The sequence below is a fragment of the Corvus cornix genome, chromosome 1A (genome assembly GCF_000738735.6).
Source record: "Corvus cornix cornix isolate S_Up_H32 chromosome 1A, ASM73873v5, whole genome shotgun sequence".
In the NCBI taxonomy this organism is placed as follows: Eukaryota; Metazoa; Chordata; class Aves; order Passeriformes; family Corvidae; genus Corvus; species Corvus cornix.
Window position 1 is genome coordinate 14,042,995 of NC_047057.1, and position 22,769 is coordinate 14,065,763.

Here is a 22,769-nt window from a genome sequence, read left to right on the forward strand (position 1 = left end):
TCAGTTAAATCTTGCTTTATGAAAACTTAATTAAAAGATCAGGTGAAATGTGACATAGGGAAAATCAAGATGGGAGACAGTAATTACTTGAGAGAGTTTCTTTGGAAAGAGTCCTGTGAGGATTCAGAGACCCTTCCCTGCTCTGGTCTTACCAGTTTTCAATTTTCTCAAATATGGAAATTTCTTCATAAATTTTTCTCTGTGAAAGTGGAGTAATGCTGTAATCACAGAACTTGCAAAGTTTGTTTTCCAGAGATCCTGGATTTAGGTATTTTTCTCAGTGGTAGCTTGTGCATGAATCTTTTCACTTCAAGCTGAACCTTCAATGAGAATGTCTTGTCACTTTGAAGGAGAATGTGGCTTCTAACTGTAAATCTTTAAGTTTTAAGGATGGATTCCACTTCTAAGTGGGAGCAGGTATGAAGGAGTTAAAATCTACTACTCTGTAGTAGCTGTGCCTCAAGTACAAAAAGCTGGGTCACTTAGAAGCTGGCAGACAGCAAGCTGAAGCAGTGGAGTATTTCATTGCCCAGCTTATCTGACAGCTTACACTGATTTATTGCAACTTGTGTAGTGCAAGTGACAGGAAAAGCAGATTTTTATTTTAGAGGTACTTGCTGTATCTGTGTTAATTGGAATGGGACTGTCAGATATGCTTTTTAAAATTGCAACTCCTAGTTTTTCTTACAATGTTTTCGTTCACTGGATAGGGGCAACACAGCAGACTGACAGATAGGAGAATCAGTGCAGTGCCCTGAGTTGCAGAAAGGCACTTCAGATACCCATCTTTATTTCCTCCTAATCTTTAGGTTATCTAGAGTTACCACAGTCTTGTATAACTTAATGAGATTTACCAAGAACAATGCAGTGTTTGCCCAGCTTTCTCTGTAGGCTGACTTGGAGCTCTGCCTGAATCCTCCCCTGCTAATATGCCTGGAGAATGAAAATAGGGTAGGAAAGAACTGCTCTGCAGGGGGACCTCAGGAGTTGTGCTCAATGCTCTGAGCAGGGACCTAACAAAGTGCAAAGTAAACGGTGAAGTAAAGCAACTGTTACCAGAATTACATCTGTTGTTTGGAAGATGACTGTCCATCACAATGCACCTAGAGAACTGCAAGTTGTCAAAAATTGAAAGTCATGAGAGCAACATTTCCCAGAAAGCTGCTTGGCAGTCCATTTCCCTGAAAAAATTTAGCAGTAATTTCTTCCCACCTGCAGCATCCATGCACTCCTGGTTAGCTGAGGCTTCCTCAGCTTTTTGTCCCTTAGATGTTGATAATGGAGTAGTTGATCTGTTCCTTTTTTTCCTCTTAGCACTTGACACTACTGTTTTGCTTTTTTTCCCCCCTCAAGTGCAGCAGCTTCATTCTTCACCTGTAGCTTTTTTTCTTAAATGCACATCAAAATAGTTTAAAGTAACCTGTGTCCCTTTACAGCTTGAGTATTACACCATGAGTGCTGCATTTGTGATAGTCTAGGAGAGCAGTCACAAGTAATTTCGTTGTGTAAACCTGTGTGACATGAAGAAATTCAGAAACTGCTAAGGGCACTCTAATGCAAGATCCTTGTCTTAATAGTTAAAACCCTCTCTGAGACTTAACCACTTTTCTTGAGAGATCTTTACTTGGGATTCCTCCATAGGATGTTGTTAGAGTTGCATTGCACTGGCACTGAGCAGCTGTTATTGAATTGGTAGCAGGAAAACTCCAGATCCTCAGGAGAAGGACTCATGGTAGCTAGATATTTAAGCTGAGCTGCTTCCCATAAAGCAAAGAAGTGTGCAGCACTGGTTGGCTTAACCTATGTGCACTGGGAAAGGCTTTACTCTCCCTAGCACGCAAAACGTGCGTGCTACAGAAGGTATCTTGAGGAAGAAGTACTGTACTGATTTCTACCAGTCCTCACCCTCCAATACTGCAAATATTTTCCCATATGGTCAAAAAGATGTTTCATTATCTCTACATGGATCACTTGTGTTTGTAGACACAAGCTTGGTTGTATATATGAATCTGCTAGTGTAGAAAGAAACTGAGCAATTGCTGTGATTCCTATATTTTCATTATAAGTGTAGTTATACTTACGTTACTTTCATGAGTGCTACTTGCATTGTAAAGCTATAATTGAAACTTAGTTTTTAAAATCAAGCCTTTGGCTGTAAAAGGCTTACAAGGCTTTTGTTTATTTTTTAGAACAATAGTTATAAAACCATGTAACTGGTACCTGTTTTCCTACGAATCATGCTGTTTTCTTCACAAGTGGATAAATAAATGTAGCAATTCATATAAAAATATAATTCTCTGTGTTGACGTTTGCAATGTATTTACCCATGGCAAGCACAAAATTACTGGGAATATACGTTAGACCGACAGTATGTTTTGAATGGCTTTCCTGAATACGGAATGAATTCATTCAATGCTACCTTTTTCTAAAATGTTAACTTGTTTCTCTAAAATACTAAGTTTGCAATGAGATTACTCTTTCTAATTTTTATTTTTCTTTTAATTAATTACAAGTGGTAGGTAAGAAAATGCATTCTTCTGCTCATCTTCATCTAAAGCTTCATGTTTGGAGACAGTTTCTAGACTTTTAACCCAGTGAAACCTAAAGCAGTTTACAGAGAAATGAACCAGTTTCACTGTTTTAAGAGCTGCACTTGTAGAAAGAGGCATTTTAAAAACAATTTAGGTCTTAGTTGAAGAGTATAACTATAGCTTTCAGGTATAGTTTGAAGGCATGCTTTCGGCTGAGGTGTAGCTCAGCTTCTAAAGCTTGTTCATGTTTGTATAGATGTCACTTCTCTTAGAATTCTTGTAAGCTGGGTAAAGCATCACTGTAGTAGAATTAGGGGAAAATGGTATATAAGCAAAAGTGCAAAGTTATAAAGGAACAGTCATTTTCTATACAGCTTTCAAATAGTTACCCTTGTCCTCTGAAAATAAAATTTCTCTGCACAGAAAATATGTGCTAATCCTTGAAGCATTCAACCACTGTTCTTGGGTTTTTGATGTAGGATTAGTTTTTTTTAACAATGTAAAGATTGTGTTCATAATGCTGACTTTCTGGCATATGTGAATGGCTATGCAGATGAGCCCTGACGACTCTTTCTGGGTCATTATAAAACCATACTTCCCTGCTGGGAATTGCAGTTTGCATGGTTAAGTCAGCAGAAAGAGCCAGATTGCCACCCCCAGCCTCTCAGTTACTGCTTGTGGTGATCTGTGCCTCAGCACAAGTCTGTGCCAGCCACCAGATCAAAAGCCTCAAATGGCAAACGGGGTTGCTGAGATGTGGATGCACATCTGATCCCCTGCCTCACTGGACGAGGAGTAGCCACTCCTTATCTGTGGCTGGGGCTCTGTCAGAACCTGACCACCTTCAAATGCCAGTTCTTCCTAGGTGTGAGCAGCACATGCACTGCAGTCTGCCGGTGCTAAAGAATGTCTACAGCAAAGCACTGCTTATCTCAATTACTATTTATTTAAACTGAAACTATTCTTGAAGTAGATCAAGTAGTGCTTGACTTACGTGTTGATACAAGCTGTCATAAAGAAAACTATGTTGTATTCATAATTTTGAAGTGAAAATAAAAAAAAAGCTCTTATTTTCTGAAGCGAGAAGTTTTTGCAATGTGGTGAAAATAAAAGTGTTGAGTAGTATAAACATCTAGGCTGCTTTACTCTTTCACAATGAAAGGTTTGCATCTTACAGGTTACAGATTTTTGCAAACAGTTCTTGATCAAAATTAATTCAGAAACAGAACAAATTAGGACTTTTTACTAGTTGCTTTTGGTAGCTTTTACTCCTGGAGTTGATTGTTATTCTAGTATTGCTATAATGATTCAAAAATGTATTTCTTCATTATTTCTTCTATCTTTCTGAAATGAGATCTTACAGCTATGAGCTACAGGCACACGTTCCCAGTATGGCATTCTCAGTGGAATAGTCGGGAACTCGGGCAGCTGAGTGGGGTCTGGCTGGGAGTTTCACAGCCTGGATTAATAGGAACAGATGGTAGCCATAAAGAATGACTGAATATGAGTAACTAATTCCGGGTTGCTGGGAAGTGTAAACTGACATCTGTAGTGCTAGGTGTGGTCAGAGGCTTGGACAGTTGCAAAGACCTTTGCTTTGCATTTTCTGGATACTTTTCTTGATTACTTTGCCTCTGGTTAATTAAATCTCACTCTTTCTGACTTTGTCACTCAAGATAAATTTCCTCTTAACATGGTTATTTTTTGATTATTATAACCGTGAATAATCTCAAAATAATTTTGGATAGAAAAAGTTGTTTAAGAATAGTTTCTTCTCAAAATGTCTGTTCCATAGATAGTACTGATGTTGAGGCTGAGTTGAACAGGGCCCCACAGATGAAGTGGTTCTAATGCTTAGAATCATAGAATATACTCAGTATATTTTAAATTACTACCTGATTGTTATTAAAGATTACTGCATTCTTTTTGTAACTGCTAAACTGTTTTCTTTTAATGAAGTGAGCAAATGAAGCTTTATTTTAATAAACTTTCACACTCTAGCCTGTTGGTGGTTCTTGTCTGTCTTTCCTCAGGTATCATGACTCACTTTTTTCCATTTCATAACCCGCAGTTTCCAGGTTAAAAATATTCCTTGACTATAAAGAATTTCAGTGTAGCAAAATCAGTACTGTGATAAATAGTCCCTCCTTGATTATGCTTTGTTGAATATTCATGTCTCTTTACTGTATGTGATTATCCTAGGCTGTTCTTCTGAGATACTGTCCTGGAGATGCAACAGAAAGTCCTTAACACTTTAATTATGGAGAAATTGTATTCTGTATTGGCATGTTAATTTTTTTATGAGCTGGGTTTACTTCTGTATCTTTTGAACAAGGGAGAGCTTGAAACTTGAAATTAGTCTTGTGAAAGGCTAATGCTATCTTCTTGGGGGATTGCATTTACTGTATGATAGTTGGGGTTGTTTCTACTGGATACAATTTGAGGTTTTCTTAAGTGAAGAACGATTTTGTGGTTTTGATCCATATAGATAACACACAACAGTGAAAAAGCCATCTTGTGGTCAACAGAAAGAATTATTTATCCAGGCTCATTAAGATATGATTGTTCTATAAATCTGAGACAATACCAACTATTGAGGAGCTTCATTTGCATTTCTTCGGATTGCTGTGGTCCTTGACTCCTTCACAGTTGGATGCCACATAGTAACATAGGTTTTTGGTTATAATTACAATATTGGTCACACTGATTTGGGCTAGTGGCTAGATAATTCCAGACCTTTATGTCCCTGCTTAGTCTATTAGATGTTCAACAGTACAGGTTCTTTAGCTGTGATGAACCAGCTCTCTACAATTAAATAAATTAGTATTAAAATACTAGACTTAAATGAAGGCTGCTGATGTTGGACTCGCATTCTAGAAGAGATGCACCTAAGTCTGTCCATTACTGTGATTTGTGTTCTCGTGTGGTTTTAGTGCTACTGGTTTGTCCCACTGCCCTTGTGCATTTCAGTGCTCTGCTGTAGCCAAGTACAATTGTGCCACAGCTAAGAAATTGACTTCTAGTAATCTGACGTAGGGGAGATACTAAATGGGAAAGTGTGCTGCCAATCATCCTTGAAATAAATTTCAGTAATCAGTTATAAAGTGCTGATAATGCCTTTACTAGATATGTGCAGTGGGTGGGAAGCCTAGATATTAGAGGGGACTAGAGCTTTCCCAGATGTTCACACTCAAATACAAGCTGTGCAATGAATATTTTAGCTTTATCTTCTAGGGAAATGGTTAGTGTACTAGAACAGCATTCAAATGCACTGCTTTCTCAAGTATTTCCTATTAGCATGTTTAATAATTACTCTGTTATCCCCTTGTTGACTGTCATTACTGAAAGCTGAAGTGTTAACTGTAACAGCACAAAAGGTTTCAGAGACTATAAAAGGGCTTAATTTCTGTTTAGGTTGAGCAATATAATTGTAATATGTTTTGGAGCTGTCTGTAGACTACGAGGTGGCTGATTGTTGACAGCTCCTGTTATGAGTGTTTGTGAAAGGTAATGGTCTTTTAAAATAAGTATCCTTTGCAGTTAAAATGGATCCCTTTTGTCAGTGATGAATTTCTTTTCTCCACAAACTGTTTTAAATCGATTCTTCTGATGGTAAAGATTATGCAGTTATTGTAGAACTTTTCAGTTCTTTCAGCAAGTTAACCAGCATGTTGCCCCTGTCCTCCTGAATTTTACTACTCAGATGTGAGCGATATTCTAAATTTATCAGTTGGCAAGAAAACTGATTTTGTCAGAGTAAAGCAAGAACCTTAAAGTATAATTTGGTGGGAACACAAACTGAAAGAAAATACTTGATGAAAGTCTCTTTGTCTGTATAATCTGACATACTTCTGGGATCAATCATATTTCCAAGGCAGTAAATTTAGATTGCATGTCCAGCATCCAAGATGTAGGAAGTTTACCAGATTTCCTGCAAAGTTGCTGGAAGAAAACATTAGCTCAGCTGTAGGTTGGCAAGTTTCTTGTCACCTTAGGAATTTGCTGTTTACTTATACTCCCCTTGCACCCCCGCAAAAAGCTCACCTTGACTTGTATTCAAACTTTCTTGTAGCATAGCAACCTCTGCTAATATTTAATTCCAGATTCTCTTTGCCATAAACTTGCTTCTTCATCAGGTTGCCTCCATAAATCTTCTGTCTGTGGAACCACTTGCTGCTTGGAATCCTTACAATTAACACAAACCATTATGAGATGCTTCTTAATTAAGTGAATTTTAAAGTTGGTAGTGTTAAAGTTTAACATTTTAATGAAAACTTGCTCTTTCAAGTTCATTGTAAGATACGTGAAGTATTTTACCTTGGATAAGTACCTCAATGCAGCTTTATATGTTAGTGAAGGATGTTCTGAAAGGAAATGTTTTAGTTTCTGCCTGTTCATTTGGAGGTCCTAACAACACAAATTTTTGTAATAAGGTGTGTATGTTCTTTGTTCTTAATAGAGATTAATGGCTGAGTTGCTGGACTCTGAAATAGGATCAGAGATTTCTTTGTGCCTTTTTCATGATTATTTTGCATCCTAATTTTAGTTTCCAGCTGAACAGTCTGGAGTCCCATGCTGGTTCAGGTCACCCCATTGTCATTACTAGCCCTGCCTGTGGGCCGGTACAGTCTTTTGATGTCATTGTGAACTGTTTAAAGGAGATAAGTGGTACAAACCCCTTGAGAGGCAGGTGGATATCCTTCTAGCTGGTTATGTTCCCTGGTTTGCTTGGTTTTCCTGCAAAGGGTCAGCACAAGCTGGACAGGAGGGACAGAACCGTGATACAAAGAGACACCAGTTCCTGGATGTGCCTCCTCAGTACTGCTAGTTAACCATCAGTCCTCTTTATTACTAAGCATGAAAGACTAATTGAGATGCAGCAACAACAAAAGTTCGTCAGGAATCCTTCCCTATGTTTTTGCTGCTCCTGACACTGGTTACTGGCTGACGCCAGTGAAAAGACTGACACATTCCTACTACCGTAGAGCTTTTTTATTGTGCTGGGAGTAAAAGTGCCTCTCATCCAATATCCTGCCTCCAGCTTTTGTTGCTCATCTGTTGTTTCTATGACGCACCTTCCCTCCTATCTGCAGGAGACATGACAGGAGCTGTAGTGGAAGTCCTGATCTGGACAGGGGACATTTATATCTGTCTAATCTTGCAAAAAAAAGTCTTTAAAATTATTCCATCTCCTTAGCATTTATGCTCAAATGCATTTTAGAAACAATAACTGGATTCCTTTGGTAGTCCTTGCATTTTCTACCATAATCTCATTTCTTAAAATATACTTACAATTCTAATTTTCATAGGAGCTCTCCTTGACTGACCTTTTTATTTCTATTGTCAGTAGGTTTGTAACTTCATTTCTGAACTTTTTAATGAATTCTTTATGATGCTTACAGGTAAATACTGGAAATACCTTTCTGGATGATAAAGTGATTCTAAGGTGTCTTTTCACACCTCTGTTCTATTGATTGTTTTAAAATTGAGCTGTGTGCAGACTTGTCTCTGCTTTCTAATGGTAAGTCTGCAGATCATATTAGGAGCCCTAGTAATTAGTCTCCTAAGTGATTTTAGGAATGAAAAAACATTTAATATGATGATTTCAGCCCATTGTGTAATCTGACACTTCCTGTATAATAATTAGATGCATCTTCTGGTCAAAATTTAAGGAACCTTCTGTTACGTTTTTTCTAAGCTATATCCTTTAATGAGGACAGAAAGTTCATGCCTTGGTTACTCAAGTGGATAAAGACTAGACTTGCCTGCTCTCTTTTCTCATATTTCATAGCTGTGGTGCACAGTGTAGAGCTTCTGCCTTCTCTGACGGATTTCCAGTTAATTGTTTTCATTTTCTTTTTCTCATGTCTTGTCAGTTACCAGCTCTATTAGTTAGGTAGTAATATACTTGCCTGCAGCAAGAATCTGTTATTTGGTGTGAGCAGTTTAACAGTGAGAGCATATTAGAAAATGTCATCTAAGTGTAAATGAAAGCATTCTCATAGAAAAGATTAAGGAAAGATTCTATTGCAGCTGTATTTGTTTTGCTAGGAAAGCTGTTCTTTGTTTTCAAATTTCTTTAATATTTAGCTATTAAAATAATTACATAACAAATACTGGTTATGTATTTTAGAGGTTTTTATACTTGATTAATACTTAATGTCTTGCTTCTGACTATGCCTTTTCAGAAGAACTTACTCTCCTATGTTCTAGTGTGTCTTAAATGGAGATCAGAGGAGGAAAGTCTGGAGAACGTTAGTGCATTCTAAGGCAACTAAAAGTAAATGAGTAATGTAAATAACACTAGAGACTCTAAAACATTATTTCTTTAAAGTGATATGATTTTTTCCCCTTATTTTGATCTGTTTCAGAATAGCCATTTTTACTCCTGGTGGTTTTTTTTCAGGAAGAACTTTGCTTTTGTGTGTGAATGCTTGCTGCATGACAGATAAACTAAGAAGGCTTTCCTAATTGCCTCCTCCTGTTCCCCAAAACCTCTTGCTGCACTCTTTCAGACTCAGAGTAGCAAAGCATATATTTTGATAATTGAAAGTATGTAACAAATGTGTCTTCTGAATTGAGATTTTTGCTTGAATCTTTTGAACCTGTAGGTTTTGGGACACACAGTAGAGGAAGTAAGGTCTGAGTAGAAATCCAGAAAGGCTGTTTTAGACAGCAACATTGTGAACACATTTCTCAGGGTGAGAAAGCTGGCATGGAAGTTGCAGAATTACCGAGTCATTTTGGCTGGAGATCCACATGTTGAGATGGTCAAGGCCTAAGTGAGCATGGTTCTGGGTGGGTGGCCTGCTGTAGCTGCCCCTGCTTGAACAGAGGGTAGACTAGATCTTCAAATGTTTCTGGCAATCTAAGCAATTCTGTGTGATTTTGAACTAATACTCTAAATCTTTAGGTTTCCCTACGAAATCTTGTGTTATTTATTGCGGGTTTGATAATAAATAATTTCAAGTATTGTATTAATGCCAGTTGAATAGCTGGTATCACCGGCTAGCTTGTGATAGGACTGTTGAGGTGTGCAAGCTTCCTTTTCTCTGTTTATTCCTGTAGTCATTAACTTGTGAGAAGAATGCAGCAGAAACAATAAATCTGTTGTCATGATGCCTCTTGTTCAAGACTTCCTACAAACAGGTGTTAACTTTCATACCACCTCTATGTTATGCAACAGGTTTTAGTTTCACCTGTAAGAGGCAAGTGGTGTTGCTGGGGCTAGCAGTGGTTCTAGCAGCATCTCAGGGCTGATGGTGTGCACTTAACATTAGTGAGAGCTGCTGGTCTGGCCAATGGTGTGGCTCTTTTGGATGCATGAGGAGTGTTTTTGGCTGGCATGTTTTGAACAAGATTCCTCTGCAGGTCCTGTGTAAAACCAGTCTTCATTAAGAGCTGAAAGGAGGTAAAAGGTAGCTTTTTTTACACAGCGTATATTGGTTTTGGTTGTGCACATCTTTCTAACTGTTTTCCAGTAAAAACCACATATGGATGTTGCCATCTTTACTTCTCAAATTAGCTTCACTACATGATTATATCAAAGATACATCTTAACATACAGTCCCCAAGAAGCCTATGGGAAGATGGCCACACTGCAGTGGGGGAATGAGCATGGGCATTAGAAGTGACGTGCCCAAGGCACGGGGGTGGCTGGGGGTGCAGTAAGGCTCAGCCTCACTAGGCCAGGGGTGTAGCGCCCTTCCCCTCTCCTCTGGTGGCAGCCACTGCCTCATGTGGGTCCTCAGTGGATTTTGTGTGCAGCAAGTGGACACATTCCTGTGCTTTCCCATAAAGGACTTCCTCTTTTGTGTGTGCTGTCTCCATTACTTTAATTGTTATCACTTTAATCTCAATCACTTCAAATACTGACATGAAAGATGGGAGAGAAATATCCCTAATAGTGGGCTGGGTTTGAAAGTTCTCTGTCAAGTATACAAAGGGCTATTTGAATGCTTCTTTCCATGGTGCATTCTGGTTGGCATTGAAAATTGGTTGAATAAATTTTTAATGCTCTTTTTTTTTTTCCCTGACATTTTTATTTGGGTTTTTTATTCTGTGCTGGTTGCTCAGTCAATAGGAGGAGGAGGCACTGGCATATCCTGGGAGGCTCTGCCGGGAACTGGGTTATCATGCTGAGAGGCTGCTGTGAGTGTTTACCTATCGCAACAAAGGATCTTCTCATGCCATTTTATTATTAAACAACATGTATTCCTTGCTTGAGCTTTTGGAGGCTCCCAACGGTCCTGTCAGGCTAACCTTATTGCTGAAGATGATTTTGTGCTCTTAGTTTGGTAAGTCAGCCAGGCAGTGGGGCGTTGGCCGAAGCCTCTGCCATCCCATGATGAAGCCCTTCTACTGTGACACAAGCCAGGGACCGTAGCTGTGCTTCAGGAGTCACATGCATGCTTTTAGGTGACCCCATTTCTTCCTGGGCCTTGGCACTGGCCTGTGCTGGTGTGGGGCTGTCCGTATGGACCTGGTGGAGCTGCCCCAGGCTGGAAGATGTGGTGTCTCTGATGGTGCTTGGCTGTGCTCACTGTGCTCAAGTTGTATCTCAGCTGACTTCAGTCAAAATGTCGTTTTGGGTGGCTGCTGCCAATGTACTTCCCGTTATAACTACAAAAGAAATCACTTTTACTTGTCAGTATTGGTTATTGTAAGGAAATAGGGATTTGGGTCACCAAAGCATGTGTTGCACCCAGATGTGTTCTTTATACACTGTGGAACTTTGTTTTTACAGTTTGTATGTGTTCCTTGTGGACATTTCTGTTTTGCACAAATGACTGATCTCACAGTTAGTAGGAAATACTACCAGTGTTAAGACAGAATAAAAAGCAGCTGTGGTTTAGCATCAGTCCTTGTTTCCTTATGGTGATAGAGTTTTTAGCATTGAATTATAGAATGTCTTGGATTAGAAGGAACCTTAAAGATCATCTAGTTCCAATTCCCCTGCTTGGTCAGGGATGCCACTCTCTAGATTAGGTTGCTCAGGGCCCAGCCAACCTGTCCTTGAAATAGCACATGGAATATTTTTAAACTAAGTCAAGAAACAATTTGTTCAATAACAGTAATGAAATTACACAATAATAATAATGCATGGCCTTGTTTTTGTTTTTGGCTGTGGAAACCATGCTAAAGGTCTTTATAAACAGAGTTTTGTGAACACCTGATGTCTTCAGTTAGTTATTTTGACTTTTGCGTGCTTACTTGGATCATAGCTTCTCTCTTTCAAAACTATAGTTATATCTATCCTTTTATTTAATCTCAGTATACCTGCAATGTGAATTAAGGAAAGTTATTCTTTGTATCATTACATCAAACCTCGAAATTCCAATACAGCCCCTAGCAACCATTTGCTCTGGGTGTGCTTCTAGAGTTTGTTAGTTGCATTTTCTTTGTTTTCATCCTTTGGAACTCAGAAATCAAATTTGTCCAGCTTATTCCATTTAAATGTGTGCAGATTTTGACTGGAGTAGAGTTAAATTTTAAAGCTAAGTCTTAAGTTTAAATCCAAAATACAGCCCATACTGGCTGCTATGAAGAATATTAACTCTAACCCAGCTGAAACCAGCACATTCTCCACCCCTTATTCCATCTAGATGCAGTGCATTCTTCTTACCCATGAATCTCCTTCCCATCCTTTGATATAATACACAGATATCATTCCCATAGTCTATGGATCACCCCGTGAAATGTCTGTAAAGTGTCCATAAGTGTCCATTGAGTTCCTTTAGTCCATGACTTTGGGCTCTATCTGTTAGGGTGGTCACTCAGGGCAGGAGTGGTTGGTGTTTTCTGTGGAGTTACAGGGCACCAAAGCCAGCTCAGTTCGGGTCACTGCTTGTCATGCCCACCCATGGTCAGCAACTCAGCCCCGTGCAGCCGCTTGCTCACTCCCTGCTGGTAGGATGGGGGAGGGAATTGGAAGAATAAAAGTGAAAAAACTCGTGGGTTGGGATAAAGACATTTTAGTAGGTAAAGCAAAAGCCACACACACAAGCAAAGCAAAACAAGGAATTCATTCACCACTTCCCATGGGCAGGCAGGTTCAGCCATTTGCAGGAGAGCAGGGTTCCATCATGTGTTACGGCTACTGGGGAAGATAAACTCCACAACTCTGAGTGCCCCCCCTTTCCTCTTTTTTTCTCCCAGCTCTATATGCTGACCATGATACCATGTAGTCTGGAATATCCCTTGGATCAGTTGGGATCAGCTGTCTGGCTGTGTCCTTTCACAACTTGTGTAGCCCCAGCCTCCTTGCTGGTGGGGTGGGGTGAGAGGGAGAACAGGCCATGACTTTGTGTAAGGAACATAGAAAACATCCCTGAATCATTAACACTGTTTCCAGCACAAATGTAACATGGCCCTATACTAGCTACTATGAAGAAAATTAACTGTCTCAGCCAAACCCAGCACAAAATAGTATTGTATGATGAAAAAGTGGTGTAGTATTTCTTTTGATTTTATAACTGTAACTGAATTTATTCTTGTAGGTGTAGCATCTATGACTGTGCCAGTGTACATCGCAGAAGTGGCTCCACCGCACTTACGAGGCAGATTAGTCACCATTAACAGTCTCTTCATCACTGGAGGGCAGTTTTTCGCGAGTGTTGTCGATGGAATCTTCAGCTACCTCGCGAAGGATGGATGGAGGTTTGTGAGCCTTCCTTGCTAAAAGCAAGCTGGTGTAGTCGTGATTTGGTTGACAGCTATTATAATTCGTGTTGGTAAAACAGAATTTACAGAGAAAGTGGTAAAACTGTATACTAAAATGGATCTTCAGTAATTAAATCTTGCCAAAATAGATCCATACTGCTTTCACTTAAGCTTAATATTCACAGTATGCACAGCTTTTTGACTTAACTAAACTTTAACATGGAAGAGCAATAAATATGCATCACAAGCTCGAATGATTGTCATGATGTTTATAAAGGTAGCTTGCCTTTTGCATTTAGAATAATCACATGCTGATTTTTCAAAAGGCAAATTTCCAGTAAGTAATACACTGTATGTGCAAAATAGAGGTGAATTTTGAATATTCTTAGTCTGAGCAGTGGTAATCTATCAGAACTGAAGGATACTGTAGCATAAATTTATAGTTAAAAGTTTGTTATAGAATAATAAAAATCTATTGTTTGGCCAGCACAAACCCAGTTCTCTCAGCCTCTTCTTTTATGTCACATGCTCCAGTTGTATGACCATCTTAGTGATCCGTTGTTGTTCCTGGTTTGTAGCTTTCTCTTACATTCGTAGTCTCAGTCTTCCAAGTGCAGCATGGTGTGTTGAGTAATGAAGAGCAATTGTTTCTGCAGCCTGCTGGCATGTGCTGCGTGGCTTTTGCTAAGGCAGTAATGCTGAGTTTCATGTATGTACCAACTACTGCTCTGCTGGATTGAGTTGGAGCGAAGTGAAGTCAAAATTTTCTGTGAAGAAACAGACTGTCACCTCAGTAATGAGGTATCCAAGTATTCTCAGCTGCAATCCTGGAGCTGTTAATTGGGGATGGTGTACTGTCCTCAGCTAGTTTATTGCAACCTAAGGCTGAGCAGGAAAGAGTACAGATGGTCTGTCACCTGGAAGGAGTCACCAGCAAATGCGTGGAGAGAAATCACAAATGTTTACTCCTGAGTCATTACATATAAGAAGGAACAGTACAGCAGTTATTGTATCTCTTACTAAGTGGCTAAGCACTGGAGTGCTGCAACAAACAATAAGGAACTTAAATTTTTCTTGGTTCTGCTTGTTCTTGGAAATGCTGGATATTAAATTAAAAATAAACCAAAGAAAACAAATATTTAATGTGACCCTTATGTCAGGTTAGCTTTATAAACCCTGCTAATGCCATCTTAATAGTATTGCAGCAGTATGTCAGAGAAGGAGAAATGTTACAGCAGACTTATTAAATTTCATGCTGGATTTTTTCAGGTCTGCTAGACATCTGGCTTCAAACACAAAGTCTCGTAATCTGTATAGGAAAGAACAGTATTAGATTTCTGAAAGCTGGCTCACTGCATGAAATGTCTAAAATTGCCTGCTTTTACTCTAAATTGATTATATCAAAATGGCTTGTTCTGAAAAGTACAACTCTAGAACTTGCAGTGGATGGTCTCTCTCAATTAAACATTTTCTTTCTGGCCTGCTCCTTTTACTCATCTTTGACCAGAATTTTGTAGATTGGAGGCTAACTTTAGTGAGGGAGCACTGTCTATACATTTCTTTCTTACCTTGCCTGTGATAAACAATCCAATAGAGTCCATAGAGTCCAGCTGGTAGCTTTAACAGGCTGGATCAAGCTTTCTGGAGCCTTGATTGATTTTGCCTCCTAAGATGATTGCAGGCACCCAACTGCTTAGTTCTGGAGGCTCTGCTGCATTTAAGTGACTGAAGGGCTTTGGAGGAGCAGAAAGTTAAGTAATAGGAGTCTGAAGGACTAAATCTGCTTACTTAGATGCATTAAAACATACTTTTGTGTGCACTTTGACAGGATACAGCAGTAATTTTTAATGTCTATGAATTTGTTTTACTCTTCATTTGAAAGGCTTTCTAAATACCACTCCAGTGAAGATATCAAATCTACAATTTGGTGAGCTTCAATGGTCTATGTATTTTGTATACAGCTACCAAAATGTTTATGGAGAAGGAAAAGCGTAGGAAGAAATGAGGCTGTTAATGAATGAGAACATTAGTGAATTAGTGAACACTGTTAGATATGTTGACCAAAAATGATTCAACTAATAAGCCTTCCACAAACTTTGTGGTTTGAATTTATTTTCTTTCATATTCTTTTCTTTTTTAACTAATGATGAGCTATATAATTTTTAAGGTGTTACCAAAAAAAAAAAAAAAAAAAAGAGAGCTGCTCATCGAGCTCTTTCTAGAGCAAGATTTGCTTGTATCACCTTTGGAAATTTTGGCTGGTGTTAAGAACCTGAGGGCTTAGCTTGGGGGTGGGAAAACTGGTGTGCATGCACATTGTCTGGGATGGCCATCCTCTTTGCATTGCCTTTTGGGTATTCTTTTTGCCATTCTCTAGTTTTCTGCCTGTTATAGTGCCCATGTTTTCCTTTGTTAAATCCACCACTGCCTCTAAGAAAGTATTTTTCCATTTTTACTCAAAATGCATTTGGACTTGACAAATACATTTGATTCATTGCCCTAACATAAGGTTTTCAGTAATGGTTGTTCTCTCCTTCCTACTCAATTAGCAATCTCATGCATGCTTTATAAAAAGATCCAGGTGAGAGACTGCAGAATCACCTGTGAAAGCATGCATCCTGGGGTATGGAGAGAGGAGCTAGAGGAGAGATTAGCAAATCTCCTTCATCTCCTGACTGATGTCACGGTGTGAATCTGTTTATGAGTACAGGCTACCTCAGTATTCAGAGGTACTGGTTTCTGGAGGTGTTTTAATGATTATACCCACTGATGTGAAACCCATGGTAACAGCAATAATGTACAGGTGGCACCAGCACTGTTTAAAGTCTTTAATGAAAGGGAGAAGAATCCTGGTGAAGTGTAAATGGGAAAAGGTCAGATTTAAAAAGCAGAAGAAAATTATACATTGTTCTGCAATTCTTTTTTATCCTTTTATTGTTTTATTGAAGAAATATAAAAATGTTATATGTATAGACCAGAGCCACCCATGAAAATTGGTGGTGTGCTTGTCTTCCACAGCCTTTTCCCCCCACTTTGGATGGAGCAAATAGCCCTTTCTGGGTGTTGCCACAGGTGTCAGTGCTGATCTTTGGAAGCATAAATGTGCGTTTACCAGTGGTAATTCTCTGTTGAGTAGAGAACTAGCCGTAATGCTGTAAATAGTTACTCTTGGGCATCAAAATACTTTTGATTTAAAACCTAACACTGCATCTGGCTGAAGATTTAAAAGCAGACTCTCTAAATGATCTGGTGTAAATTGCTGTGCTGGTGAAATGAACTTTTTGCAGTGTTTCTGGTTATAGTCAGAAATCTTCAAAAGTAAAACTGGCACATGTGTCTGTGTACATGTACTACTGAATAAATTATGCATTTTTCTCTGGCTATTTTTTTGTTTGTTTTTAATATGTCAGTGAAACAATTAGCAGGATTTCAATCTCATTTTTGACATCAACAGTACCCAGTTTTCTCCATGCATTTGCTTTTTCTTTCTGTTGATTATTGTCACTGAAGGGCTTATCAGTTTCCAAACTAGTAGAATATTTCAGGATTTTTATTTAGTCTAACTTAGTGTCATCAGGACCAGGGGCAGTAGAGTCAGTGGTGGCAGAATAGTCAACATGTCCTTGAGATTTCCTGAAAATGAAGGAAAGGGTCATGTTTTCTAAAATACCTGCAGAATATGATTCTTGCCCCCTTAACTTACAGTGAGAAAGAATTCGAGGAGTGGAAGATTTCATCTGTAAATAGAGTTTGAATAGGTGCAAGTGAATCTTCTCATAGTGTGGTTTTGTAGGCAAATATTAGGTATTTATCTATTTGCTTATTTATTTCCAGGTACATGCTGGGCCTGTCGGCTGTACCAGCAGTCATACAGTTTCTTGGGTTCCTGTTTCTTCCTGAAAGTCCCCGCTGGCTCATTCAGAAAGGCCAGACTCAGAGAGCAAGGAGAATTCTGTCTCAAATGCGTGGCAACCAGGCGATTGATGAGGAGTACGACAGTATCAAAAACAACATCGAAGAAGAAGAAAAAGAAGTTGGAGCAGGTATGCTGAGTACTAGTTGGCCACTCTGTCAATGAGGAGATAAAAATCAGAAGAAATGTTGAAGCTGTAGCCTCTGGGAACTTGATGTTTTGCTTTTTCTTGTCTGTTTTGCTCTTTGAAGTATTTCACGTACTGGTAGCTTTAAAAATGAAGATATTTCTATGATTCTGCACTTTTAAATTAGGTTCTGATTTCTTAAGTGAGGGAAAAGTAAAGTTGTGTAGGATTCTAAGTTTATACCACCTATGCTTGTGTGAGAATTGATTTCAGAAAATTGATCTGTTTAAGAATGGACATCTCCAAGAGTGGAAATAATAAAGTTTGGTTTCTTTCATCAGTGGAAAAGGCCAAACTGACACCAGAGAGGTCCGAAGGCCTCAATTATCCAGAGGCCCCTTCCCAGCAAACTGCATTCTAGACAAGAAGCCTTTGGAAAGATGTACAAAACTAGGCCTGTCATACAGAGATTCTTTTTCTGTAAAAGTAGCTTCTGAAAGTCCTTTTGATCTGCCCTCAAGAGAATAAGGCACCTAAATCAAATCCTTTTTTCACTCTCTTGAATCTTTATGCCATATTTGCTCAAAACTTTGTGTTCATGTATGTACTTATAAAATAAGATTACCTTTCGACTGACTTTCTGTACTCTGAATATTTTTTCTTTGCTTTCTGCTGGAAATGTAAACCTGGGAATGTCAAGTAAGGCTCTTAAGTAAGAGTTATCATTGATAGGAAAATACTGTAACTTCTCAGAGCTGGTGGAAAGAAAAATGGATGTTACTTTACATTTGTGTAAATTGAGATTCAGCATCTTATAATATCTATTCTCACTGCCTCACTGAGTTTGCCTTTGAACCTTACAATAAATAATTATGTGTCTAGAAAAAGTTATTTGACATATAGTTGAAGGATTTTCTAAATATTCATCACTAGTGTAAACCAGGGCTGGGGATTTTTCCTCACATTATGTTTTTGAGGCTTTGGATACTTTTTTTTCCCAGTTCTTTGGGGTTGGGAAATGAAGTTCATTGAAGCTAATTTGTTAAAAAGATGAAGTGGATATTCATAGAACAGCTTGGGCTTAATAGTCATGTACTGAGGTTCTTCATTGTAATTAGGGATTGGGCTATTCAGTTCTGTGGAAAACCACTTAATGTCTAGTATTAAAGTTTAACGCTTTGTAGAAATAAAAGGAACAGGCCTACTCAGTCCCTTGTTTTCCATCACTGGACCATAAGGTATGACCTTGCTTGTCACTCTTAAATCTTTTGTCATGATGCTTTTTCACAGTTGTGAATCACATGTGGTGGTGTAGGTGCAGTAGGACTGCTCCACTGTTAAATCAGTCCTCTATACATTTGTAACTTGGACTGGGGCACTAATTACAATTGCTGTCAGGGATATGCAGGTCTTTTCGTTTCCCCCACACACTTCCCCAAAAACTTACTGTATTCTTGGAGTTTAGTTAAATCAAGCACATTCCTAGGAGAAATCTTGGTTACAGAGAATCAGTGTTTTCCTCTCAGGTAATCTACAGATTCAGAGTTGTCACCCAAGGGCATTAAAAAAATGAGGGTAGTTACAAGTATATGCTGTCCCATTTGTTATAAATGCTTAGCAGACAGGCATTAGACAGCTATGGTCACTTTTTATTTTGATTATAATTGTACTTCATCTCATTTAACTCAAGATCTTCATTGTTATAAAGAGGTATGTTGTGTCAGCATCAAGACATAGGTTGCTTTTGTTACCTTTCGATGACTTACAGGCAGTATTTACAGGTGGTGTTAAATTGTAATTGCTTTCATTTTTTGAGGAGTTGTCTGGATCCCCAATATTGGATTTTGCTTGTGTAGTGCAAAAGCAACTTTCTGTTCATGGTTTCATTGGCAGGTTTTCAGGTATTGACAACTTAAGTGTGTGCTTCTGCAAAGGCTTTGCATTTTTATTTTTTTGCAATGGGTATATTAGTTGTGGGGTTTTTTTGTTTGTTTGGGGTTTTTTATATATACTACTGTAAAACTTCTTTTATTAATTTCTCCTATTTGTGGTAGACAGTGTTTTAAAATGCTAGTAAATAGCAATGACAAATGACTGTAATTCCTATCAGACATTTTGAACCTCATTCCAGTTTCACAAAAAACTTTAGTAAACCTAAACTGACAGTATGTGTACATGACATTCAAGGAAAGATGACTTTGCAGATTGAAAATCATCTAGCTTACTTTTAGGTAGAACTGCCTTTTCCTTTCCTGTCTTTTTATTTCTTGAAAAAGGGCAGATGCTGTTTTTCATTGACTGGTACACGAGCATCTTTGCCAGTTCCTTAGGGCATCACTTTCTAAGTGAAACTAAGGCTGTGTTTGACTCCTTCTCTGCAAGGGAGTAACACAATGTAGCCATAACATATTCTCCAGTCCCACACTAAAAAACTGTAATGCCTTTTGTAACTGTTTCATCAGCTGTTCTCATAACAGAAGAATGAATCATAGGGAAACTTCATCTGTATTGTTTAAGCTACTTTAAAGTTTATTTTTTATGTGTGTCATAAAACTGGAGAACTTAATTGCGTTTTTCACATGGTCATCAAGCAGCTTCTGTCTTCAAAATGGCAAAAAATGCCTTCAGCAAGAAACTTCTGCTTCAGAAGTCTTCTGTACAGTTATGGGATACCTATTAAGTGAATGATTCACATTTCTGTATCCTTTCCAATATATTCAATCAAATTAGTGCTGCTGATATTGCTTAGCACCTTATATTTTAGCATTTTGAGATTGGCATCAGGAAAATAATATACCTTTTTGACAAATGCTTTCCTCATGACTGGTTATGCAAATGACATTTTTCTGGCAGTCATGGATACTGCTTTTGCATGCTGTGTTCTGTACTTGCAGTGTGACTTCTGGTGCTGTAACCATGCAGTTTGAGAAGTGGAGGGGAGGGCACTGTACTCTGCAGTAGCATTGCAAGACAAGTCAAATCTTGGTCAAGTCCAGGTAATCATCATCTGTTGACATCATCCCACTCTCAGATGCTGTAGCACAATATCAAGCTGTTGATAGGAAAATTGGAATGAGGAAGATTTTAGAAAGTGTTCCCCAAGAGTTGTGCAAAGAATAATTTATAGGCACAGAGTGGCCTTCCCCTTCAAATATGCTGTGGATCTCACAGATTCCCTAGAGCTTAGCTTAAGTTCTGAAGCCTTATGGAGAGAAAAGGGAGAGAGCGGTCTGAAGGGGTTTGCAGTTGAGAGGAGGATCAAAGACATTGCTGGGAGAGCATTCTGGCACAACTCTTCCTGGCAAAACAAGTCTGACTCACACTGCTGCTGAATTGTAGTTTTTAGTACAGTTAAGGCAGAGGTTCTGTACTGCACCTTAGTTAAAAATAGGCAATCAAGTCATAGCAATGCAGGTAAGTGCTGGCACAGGGGCTTAATCACAGAATCATGGAATGGTTAGGGCTGTAAAGGACCTTAAAGATCATCTAATTACAATCCCCCTGCCAAGGGCAGGAAACCACCTTCTACACCAGGTTACTCAGAGCCTTATCTAGCCCAGTCTTGAACACCTTCAGGGATGGGGAATCCAAAACCTCTCTGGGCAACCTGATCCAGTGCCTCACCATCCTCACAGTAAAGAATTTCCTCTTAATATCTAATCTAAACTTACACTCCTTCATTTTAGGGCCATTCCCCCTGTCCTGTCCCTCCATGCCGTTGTAAAAAGTCCCTCTCCAGCCTTCTTGTAAGCCCCCTCTGCATACTGGAAGGCTGTTCTTAGAGCTCTCTGGAGCCTTCTCCAGGCTGAACAGCCCCAACTCTCTCATTCTGTGTTTGTAGGAGAGATGCACCAGCTGTGTGATCAACTTATTGGCCCTTCTCTGGATTTATTCCAGGTCCACATCTGTCTTTTGCTGGGGGCCCCAGAGCTGGATGTGGTACTCCAGGTGGGGGTCTCGTGAGAGCAGAGTAGATCGGGAGAATCACCTCCCATGACCTGCTGGTCACATCTCTTTGACGCAGCCCAAGATGTGGTTGGCTTTCTGGGCTGCCAGCACGCACTGGTGGTTTATGTCCAGCTTTTTGTCCACCAGCACCCTGAAGTCCTCTTCAGGGCTGCTTTTGGTCCATTCTTCATCCTGTATTTGTGCTTGAGATTGCCATGACCCTCCTGTAGCACTTTGCACTTGGCCTTGTTGAACTTCATGAGGCTCTCACACACTCACCTCTCAAGCTTGTCAGGATCCCTCTGGATGATATTCCTTCCCTCCAGTGTGTCAACTGCACCACACAGCTTGATCAGCAAACTTGCTGAGGGTGCACTTGATCCCACTGTCCATGTTGCTCACAAAGGTGTCACCATACTGACCCCTGATGATTGTCACTCGTTACTTCTCTCCACTTGGATGCTGAGACTGCAAGTCTTTGAGTGTGACCATCCAGCCAATTTTTTATCCACTGAGTGGTCCATCCATCAAATCCACATCTCTCCGGTTTTGGAACAAGGATGTCATGCAGGACAATGTCAAATGCTTTATACAAGTCTAGGTGGTTGATATCTGTTGCCCTTCCCTTATCCACCACTGCTGTAACCCCATCGTAGAAGGCCACAAAATTTGTCAGGCCATGGGTATAGATGAAGAATCCTGTGCTCCTAAGCAAATTAAAGTGTGGGATTTGTGATGTTAGTTGTGGAGCGAGCACTTGGGAGTGAATTTAATGTGGTAGTTTGTGCGTAAAAATAAAGCTGTCTAGCACACCTTTTGTAAAAGTTTTACTGGCTGCCAATATAGTACTCATTTCTGACTGGAAAGAAATCATTATAGCATCCAATGGAGACATTTAAAACAGATTGTTAATTTTCCATATGCCCTACAGTACTACAATGTTCAATGCAGATTGGAGAAAAGCATCATTTTATACTGTCTTTCTGGGTGAAAAGTGTCTGCAAACTGCATGCCTTTTCCTCACACTCTTCTGTGTAGCTGTACTCAGGATGTGCCAGGATGCATGGATGGTATTTCACACAAAATCAGAAGTGATGTGTTTGGGACTAACTTAGCATCTTGATGAAATGAACGTCATTTGCATTAAGACTAGACATTTATTTTTGTGTAGATGAAGGACGTGTAACTATGAATGGTAATTAGGAGAGCAGTGTAATCTCCCCCAGCTCTATTTATCCCACATTTCTCTAATTTATGAATTAGGGTTGAGATTCTTGACCTTATCTGTTATGCATGTGGACCTTTGCCTTTTGTTATCTGTTGTTATCCATGTATGTGTGTCAGTCTGATCGTGAAGATGTCTTCTTTGCACGTGTTGTACGTACTAATTTTGCCATGTAACTACTGGGTCTCGGTGGTGCATGGAACCGCACTGCTTCTGTGAAATTCAGTGAGACATTTCTAAAATTGATCATTACAATGTAATACTGTTTCACCTTGCATTCTGCATCTGTACCAGAATGGTATGTGGTGGGCACTGCTTCTAGATTACACATTTTCCTGTGTTTTCATTATTTCAGTGTGCTTT

The 22,769-nt window shown here is 39.2% G+C and overlaps 1 protein-coding gene across 1 annotated transcript in view; it reads left to right on the forward strand.

Moving 5' to 3' along the window:
• The window catches only part of SLC2A13 (solute carrier family 2 member 13), a 149,022-nt gene that overhangs the window by 15,889 nt on the left and 110,364 nt on the right, over positions 1–22,769 (forward strand). Inside the window, exons 2-3 of the mRNA XM_039570513.1 lie at positions 13,031–13,190; positions 17,028–17,236. Coding sequence (XP_039426447.1) covers positions 13,031–13,190; positions 17,028–17,236 — 369 coding nt within the window. The remainder of the gene's footprint in view (positions 1–13,030; positions 13,191–17,027; positions 17,237–22,769) is intronic.